Source organism: Antechinus flavipes, chromosome 4 (assembly GCF_016432865.1).
Source record: "Antechinus flavipes isolate AdamAnt ecotype Samford, QLD, Australia chromosome 4, AdamAnt_v2, whole genome shotgun sequence".
Classification (NCBI taxonomy): Eukaryota; Metazoa; Chordata; class Mammalia; order Dasyuromorphia; family Dasyuridae; genus Antechinus; species Antechinus flavipes.
The window spans coordinates 132,695,434-132,703,835 of NC_067401.1; the positions used below are offsets into that span (position 1 = coordinate 132,695,434).

General features: G+C 36.7%; 1 protein-coding gene across 1 annotated transcript; it reads left to right on the forward strand.

Annotated features, from left to right (window-relative positions):
• On the forward strand, nt 1-7,300 carry KRT40 (keratin 40). Its single transcript, XM_051992112.1, has 7 exons — nt 1-447; nt 1,368-1,450; nt 2,042-2,198; nt 3,074-3,235; nt 3,565-3,690; nt 5,523-5,743; nt 7,070-7,300. Exons 1-7 carry the CDS (start codon nt 1-3, stop codon nt 7,167-7,169), a joined length of 1,296 nt encoding a protein of 431 aa, XP_051848072.1. The 3' UTR covers nt 7,170-7,300.
• Nucleotides 7,301-8,402: the final 1,102 nt, after the last annotated feature.

The window sequence follows — 8,402 nt, forward strand, 5'->3', positions numbered from 1 at the left end:
ATGACTTCTGAATGTGCCCCCAAAAGTGATACTCCTGATTCTTGTTCTGGGGCATCAGACTGCCCCTCTATCTCAACTTGTTCTACTGAGATTCCCTGCCCCCCCAGTACTGGGGTAGCATCCAGATGCCAAACTCCAACCTTCTTCTCCAGGTCCTGCCGACCCACAAGTCGCCTAGCAACTTCCTACATATCTGGGAGCTGTAACATCCCTTACTTTGTGGGCAGCTGTGGTTGGGGTGAGGAAGGAGCCTTCAACAGCAATGAGAAAGAGACCATGCAATTCTTGAATGATCGCCTGGCCTGTTACTTGGAAAGGGTCCGAGGTCTGGAACAAGAGAATGCAGAACTGGAGTGCAAAATTCGGGAGCAGTGTGAGCTAGAAATCCCGCTTGTGTGTCCAGACTACCAGTGTTACTTCAACACGATTGAAAACCTCCAACAAAAGGTCTGTTGGCCAATCTTCTTCCTCTCTGCTCCCTTCCCTGCCCCTGCCCCTAATTGTTTGGATATGTTGACCATAAGAGAATGGGACTACTTTATTAATAGAGCAAGATGAAGATGTGGGGGAGAAAGAGTTCTAAAATATTTTCTAAAAATGAAATCTGGAATATTGTCAGCATATTGCATGGAATATAAAATGAAATTACAAGGTATTTTTTTTTCAAATCTTAAAGCATTTCATAAGTTATACTACTATTATTGTTGCCATTGCTACTGCTACTTAGAATTTTAGCGTCAGAAAACCTAAGTTAATTTCCCACATAAGACACTTAGCTAGCTATATCACCCCTAGTAAATCAATTAACCCTTCTGTCCCTCAGTTTCCTCATCTGTAAAATGAAAAGGTTGAATTTAATAGCTCCTTAAGATTCATTCCTGCTTTAAATCTAGGATTCTATAAACAGAATTTCTTTTTCTCTGAGATATGAAATTTACAGTCATGGAAATTATAGATTGTCATTCCTGAAAGATTTGGATGGTAGAAATATTAATTTTAAAAATCTTTTCTAAAAAGAAAATGCCAATGTTTTACTTCTGTTAGGTTATCAGGCCATGGGTTTGATGGTATAAATATAGTTAATGAAGTAGTTAAATGAATTGAAATGTTTTTCACTTCCTTAGTTGGTCTCTAAAGTCTTGGTTCTTTGTTTTTGGAGAGAGATAAAAGTGAAGGTTTTTTTTATTTTTATTTTTATAATTTAAGTGATTCTTTTTTGGCACAAGATACTTGCTAGAAAGTACTCAGAGACACTACCTCTCCCCTGCTTTCCCATCCCATCAACACTAAATAGATTCAGTTTTTAAATTAATGGATTTTTGAATTCTTTTCAAATTCTTAATACTGTTTAATTTCCTGTTTTTCAGATTTTGTGTACCAAGGCAGAGAATTCTAGAATAGCTGTTCAGATTGACAACTTCAAATTGGCAGCAGATGACTTTAGATCAAAGTAAGTCTGGTGATATGGGATAGGGAAAGGGATGGAAGGAGAATAAGCATGTATATAGTACTACTATATACTAGGCACTGTGCCAAGTACTTTATAAATATTATTTCATTTGATCCTCAAATCAATCCGCCCAGGTAGGGTTGTTTTTCTCATTTTACAGTTAAGGAAGCTGAGACAAACAAAGGTTGTTTGTCTACATGTCTTTGTTAATTGACTTACCCAGGATCTAGAAGCTAAGAAGTATCTGAGACTGTCTAGTCCCAGAGCTTTACCCATTGTACCACCTAGCTGCCCACATAAGGGACCAGCTTGGATATAAAGTCAGCCTTGGATTCAGGAGAACTTATCCTGTCTTTAACATACATTAGTTGTGTATCTATGTATTAAATTACCCATTCCCTGATTCTACATTTGGAGTTTTTTAGTCCTATCTCTCCCTCCTTACCTGTATGATTTTGAGAGGGTCACATTATGAAAAATAAGAACAGATATGTAACTGGGAGGGGGGGAGGGAAGATGGGAGTGGGGAATACTATTGAATAAAAATAAATAAGAACAGAATGAAATTAAGATTCCTTCTTTTAATTAAAGGTATGAGACCGAATTGTCTCTTCGCCAGATCATAGAGGTTGACATCAATGGTCTTCGAAAAATCTTAGATGACTTGACATTATGTAAATGTGATCTAGAATCACAAGTGGAATCTTTGAAGGAGGATCTGCTCTGTCTCAGGAAAAATCATGATGAAGTAAGAGGGGTATGGGGGAAGGGACATGAAGAGGAGGGCAGTCCAAGTGGAATAAGTGGCCAAATAAAAGTGATGGATTTAATGTCACAAATTGTATGATGAGCATATGCAGAAAAATCTCATCAAGAATAAAATGGGGGAAGCCTTTTCAATGTCCAGCTGAATTCTGCTATCTCAGTTCTGTAGCTATCGTGACATAACACAGGACCAGCTATCATATTTGCCCTGGTTTTACATACATTAGCTCGATTGATTCTCACAAAAATCCTGAGAGACAGATACTATTATTTCTATTTGGTAGATGAGGAAATTGAAGCTCAGAGAGATTTCATGGCTTGTCTGTGAAAGTATTGGAGTTTTCAAGTATTAGAAGCAAGATTTGAACTCCTTCAAGGCCAATCTTTACCTTCTTCTCAGGACTTAAAATAAAATAAACCTAGATTCTAATCCCATTTCAGACTAATTATAGCCCTGGGTAAACTACTTAACAACTCTAAGCCTCAGTTTCCTTATCTATAAAATAGGGTTAATAACAGGATCTACCTTTCAGAGTTGTCATACAGATTAACTGAGAATATGTTCAAGGAGTGCTTTAAAAAATTCAAAGTGCTTCCAAAATTTGAGTTATTATCATTATAAAAGAATCATTTTTTTTTCAACTTACTTGATAAAATTAGGGTAGTGAAATCTGCAATTATTACTATTATACATTGTGAGAGAAAATCACATATTTCTGAACCCATGGAAGGGGAAATTGAATGCTATGAGCATAATACCAGCAGCTATTTTAATTACAAGTGCTGGTGTGATGGGGTGGCTATTGAACCAATAATCTCTTGTCTACACCATCACCTTTCTAATTTCCTTTTCTTCAGGAAGTTAATTTATTGAGGGAACAACTTGGGGACCGACTCAGTATACAGCTGGACACTAGCCCGCCTGTTGATCTGAACAAGGTCCTGGATGACATGAGGTGCCAGTATGAAGCAGTGGTGGCCGATAACCGCAGAGATGTGGAGCAATGGTTCACCCTTCAGGTTAGAACTTGAGGCCGGATTCTTCTTGTACAGTAAATTAACTGTTTGGACATGTATACATATATTGTTTTCAACATATACTTTAACATATTTAACATGTATTGGTCAACTTGCCACTGGGGGGAGGGAGTGGGGGGAAGGAGAGGAAAATTTGGAACAAAAGTTTTTGCAATTGTCAATGCTGAAAAATTACCCATGCATATATTTTGTAAATAAAAAGCTATAATAATAATGAAAAAAAAAAGAGTTTAAAAAAAAAACCCTTGAGGTGATTTCAGATCATGCTTTAATCTTCATCTCCTTTCTTTTAAATAATTCCTATATTTCAGACAGAGGAACTGAATCAGCAGCAGCTATCCAGCTCTGAGGAGCTCCAATGCTGCCAATCAGAGATTCTTGAACTGAAGAGGACAGCAAATGCTCTGGACATTGAACTCCAGGCACAGCATGGTTTGGTAAGGGACATGCAGAAATGGATACCCTGTTGGAGGGATGTATGAGGCCAATGGAATTGCTTGGATTGATAAAGGACCTAAATCAGTGTAGGTTCTGGCAACCATATTCCACATCTGTGGATATCCAAAATGGATATGAGCCTGAAATTAAATAGTCATTAAAAGAGCTGGGGAACCCAGTGGAATTAATTCCCAAACCTATAGTTTCATTATGATGTCAAAGACTGACTTATGGCAGATTAGATATTTTATTCATATTCCTAATATAACAGTGTGTACTATGTACCAGACATTGTGCTAAACATTGGGATGCAAAAGAAAAAGATAAAAGATGTCCCTAGTTTCAAGTAGCTTACAATCTAATGAGAAAGATAACATGCAAATTATATACAAATATGCAGGTTAAATTGGATTTAACCAAGGGGGTGGGGGGGGGGGGAGAGGGGAAGCACTGATCTCAAGTTGTTGTTCAGTCATGTCTGATGTTTCATGACCCCATTTGGGGTTTTCTTGACAACATACTAGAGCAGTTTGCCATTTCCTTCTCCAACTTATTTTACAGATGAGGAATCTGAGGCAAATAGAATTGACTTGGTGAGGGTCACACAATTAGTATCTGAAACATATTTGATTTCAGGAAAATAAATCTTTCTTACTCCAGACCCATTGTACCATCTAGCTGCCCCAACTAATATTAAAAGGAATCTACAAAGACTTCTTGAAGAACATAGAACTTAAACAGAGACTGAAAAAAGCCAAGGAAAGCTCAGATGTGGAAATGAAGAAAAGAAGCATTCTAGGGATAAGACATCATCAGTGAATTTCTAAAACTATTTTTTTTTCATTTTACTAAATTTTAAATTCCATTAGAATAGAGAATATATCTTTCCTAAATTTTGTATCTTCCTCAGCATCTAGCTCAGAGTTCTGCATCATGTAAGTGATTTGTTTTATTTGTTTATTTATTCATCTATTCATTCAAGAAACATTAATCAAGGACCTACAAGTGTTCTAGACTCTAGGAAAAGTACAAATTATATGTAAAGTAAGAGCTTTTTCCTTGTAGAAGTTTATAAATATTTGTCCAATTGTTAGATTAAATTTGAATCTTGAAATTCTCTAAATTTTCCAAGAAACTTTATGTACCACATTACCACTTAAATTTGGTCTCTCCCATAAACAAAGAAGAAAAAGAAGAATCAGGAATGTCATGTAATTTAAAGGAAAAAAAAGATAATAGTACTTGTGCCTTCCTCCCAAACTAAGTACTGATAAAGTACCAAATCAGTACTAAACATGGAATCAGGAAGACTTAAGTTTGAATACTTTCTCTGACACTCATCAGGTATCATGGGGGGAATGTGCCACTTCTCTAAAATTCAGTTTCTTCCTTTGTAAAAATGTGTTACCCCACAGGATTTTTATGAAACTTAAATGAGATGAGGCATGTGAATTGCTTTGTAAACTTCAAAATGTAGTATACTTTTCAGTTATTATTAAACAGCAAACTTTCTTAGGCTTCAAAAACATTATAGAACATAAAGATTCTTGAATCAATGAATAGATGAATGAATGAATAAATGAAAAGAACATTTCAGGATGCTTTATGCACAACACTACACTAAGTTTTGGATATATGAATACAATCCCTGATTTCAAAGACTTTGTGTTTTTAAAGGAGAAGACAATAGGAGGAGTCCCCATAGAATTCATCCAGTCTAATCACATTTTATAGAAAAGGAAACTGAAGTCCAAAGAGGTGAAGTGATCCTAGGACATAAGTCCTTTCAGGTAACTAACTCACTTTTCCTGTTCCTCTTTTCACCATTCAGATAGAATCTCTGGAATGCACCAAGGCAGAAACAGAGGAACAATATACTACACAGTTGGCCCAGATGCAATGCCTGATTGATAATGTGGAGTCCCAGCTGGCTGACATACGCTGTGATCTGGAGCGGCAAAACCAAGAATATCAGGTCCTCTTGGACATGAAGGCGCTGCTTGAGTGTGAGATCACCACCTATCAAAGTCTGCTAGAGAGTGAAGACAGCAAGTAAGTGCAATAGAGCAGCAGGATGCCAGTCTTTGAATAATTACAATGGAGTTGAAAAGGCATGAATTTTGCCAAAAGAACTTTATTCTAAAATTGTCCATCTACCCAAATCCAAGGGAGAAAGAATGAGAGACAGACACAGAGAGACAGAGACAGAGAGACAGAGAGAGAGACAGAGAGACAGAGACACACACACACACACACACACACACACAGACAGAGACAGAGAAACAGAGAGAGAGAGAGAGAGAGAGAGAGAGAGAGAGAGAGAGAGAGAGAGAGAGAGAGAGAGAAGAATGAAAAATAGTGGAGATATATAAAGTATTTCTGTTACTTTCTGTCTCTGCATCTCTGTCTGAAAGGAGGGAGAGAGACAAGAGACAGAGAAAGAAAAAGAATGAAGCGTAGAGATATATAAAGCCTTTGCTAGACACTTATTATATGTCAAGTACTATTCTAAGAACGAGGGGTACAGATATAAGCCAAAAATTTTTAAATAAACCTCCCAATACTGTGATTGTAATTGATTTTATAATGTCACATCCCACTTTTGCAATTAATTAGCAGATAGGAAGAATGTGTGCTTTAAGTTTGATAGTATGACACCAACATTATCCACTGCATTTAATTTGAGGTTTTTGCCTCTTTGTGTTGTTTTCATTTACAATGCTGTATGTTGTTCTCCCTTTGCTTTTCATTACTTCATTCAGGTCTTCCCATAATTTTTTCCTGAATTCTCCATATACATTCTAGTTTTATCAAACAATAATATTATATTACATTCTCATGTCACAATTTGTTTCACCTTTCTCCAGTTGCTGAGCGTATATTTGGCCTCTGATTTCTATTATTACAAATAATGCTACTGTAAATATGCTTCTATATGTAGATGTTTTGTGGCTATCACTGAGTTTTGTTGTTGCTGTTGAATCATTTGTCATGATGCTTCATGACCCTATTTGGGATTTTCTTGGCAAAGATATTGGAGTAGCTGAACATTTCCTTCTCCAGCTCATTTTACATATGAGGAAACTGAGGCAAAATGTGACTTGCCCAGGATCACATAACTAATAAATGTCTAAGGCTGGATTTGAATTCAGCTTCCTCTGATTCTAGGACCTAGCACTATCTCCAGTGTAAATTCAGTAGTGACGTTGCCGAGTCAAAGGATATTTTCAAACCAACTCTTTTTCTAAATGTATTTTTATGTTTAAAATTTCTAATGTAAAATTCAGTACTCTCTTTCTCATTTATGTTTTTCCTCAATTTATGCTAATTTACACTAACCTCCTTCCCTTTAAATATAATTTAAAATCATTTTTACAGACTTTCCTGCAATCCATGTTCCTCATTGTCTACTTCTGACAATACCTGTGAACCCTGCACAGCCTGCTTGATCTGTACAGTTGAAGGATGCCAAGTCTGAGTATCCAGTACCAACATGTCTCATCAAGGAAGCAAATAGTTTGGTTCAATCCAGAGACAAGCAACTGGGTTTGATCCATGGACTTCAAAGCACTAAGGCCATCTCATAAGGGCTACAAACCTCACGCTCACCTGTTGCCCTCCAAGTATACTCTTCATGTTTCTGTTTTTTATGTATTCTCTCCTTAAATGACTTTCACATGTTCTTTGACTATCTTGTTAATTTTCAAAGAAAACTCATTTCATTTCTTTGGCATGGCTAATACAGTCTTTAGTGTTGCTCCTTCATGTGAGTGTTCTTATGGAGATTTTTTATCACATGCCATTGGGTCTCAGGTGAATTTTCCAAATGTCTGTCCAGATTTCAAAAAAAAAAAAAGTATGGTTTCTAAATGACTGAGAATATTCTTTCTAAAAGAGAGCAAATAAGAGAGAAAAATTCAATAGTAAGCATGTACCAAGAGCCTATACTATGCCCAAGGCATTTTGAAAAGTATTGCAAATACAAAGACAAAAATAAACAAGGCTTGTCCTCGAAGAGTTCACATTAGTACATTTTCTGCTGGAGAGATAGCCCCCTCTCCTGCCTTCCCTTTCTACCTTCCCCTCCCTTTCTTCTCTCTCTCTCCCTCCCTACCTCCTTCTCTCTCTGCCTCTGTCTCTATCTCTTTCTTATCTCTATCTTTCTGTGTCTCTCTGTCTCTCCCTCTCCCTTTCTCTGACTCTTTATATCTGTCCTCTGTCTCTCTCCCTCTCTGTATCTCTTTCCTTCCCTCTTTCTTTATCACCTTTTCTTTCTCTGTCTCTTTATCTTTCTCTGTCTCTGTGTCGATCTCAGGGTTTTTCTTTCCCCCTTTCTATATGTCTCTCTCTGTGTGTCTCTGTCTCCATTGCTATCTATATGTCTCTGTGTCTTTCTCTGTGTCTTTGGCTTGCTCTCTCTCACTCTTTCTCTCTCAGATTGATGTAGAGGAGAAAATAAATCAGATTTCAGAATAGGAGCTAGAAGTCCAGATTTTTGTTTTAATCAAAATCAAAAACTCTTGGTGTAGAAAATACTTCTATTGGTATAGATTGGTAACATGCCTAGAATCTACTGGAACACAGATAAGACAAGTCGTTTGCCCTCAGAGACAAAATTTCAATTCATATATTCTTGACTTCAAGAATGGAACTCTCTTATAATAGTCATCAGGCTAATATCTTTCTGAACTCTACTATTTGAAAGTAACCT

What these genes read in the sequence shown, in the direction of transcription:
- KRT40 (XM_051992112.1), top strand. Translation starts at nt 1, where the DNA reads ATGACTTCTGAATGTGCCCCCAAAAGTGATACTCCTGATTCTTGTTCT. An exon ending in TCCAGGCACAGCATGGTTTG is followed by an intron (nt 3,691 to 5,522) that starts GTAAGGGACATG and finishes TTCACCATTCAG; the next exon opens with ATAGAATCTCTGGAATGCAC. An exon ending in CTAGAGAGTGAAGACAGCAA is followed by an intron (nt 5,744 to 7,069) that starts GTAAGTGCAATA and finishes TCATTTTTACAG; the next exon opens with ACTTTCCTGCAATCCATGTT.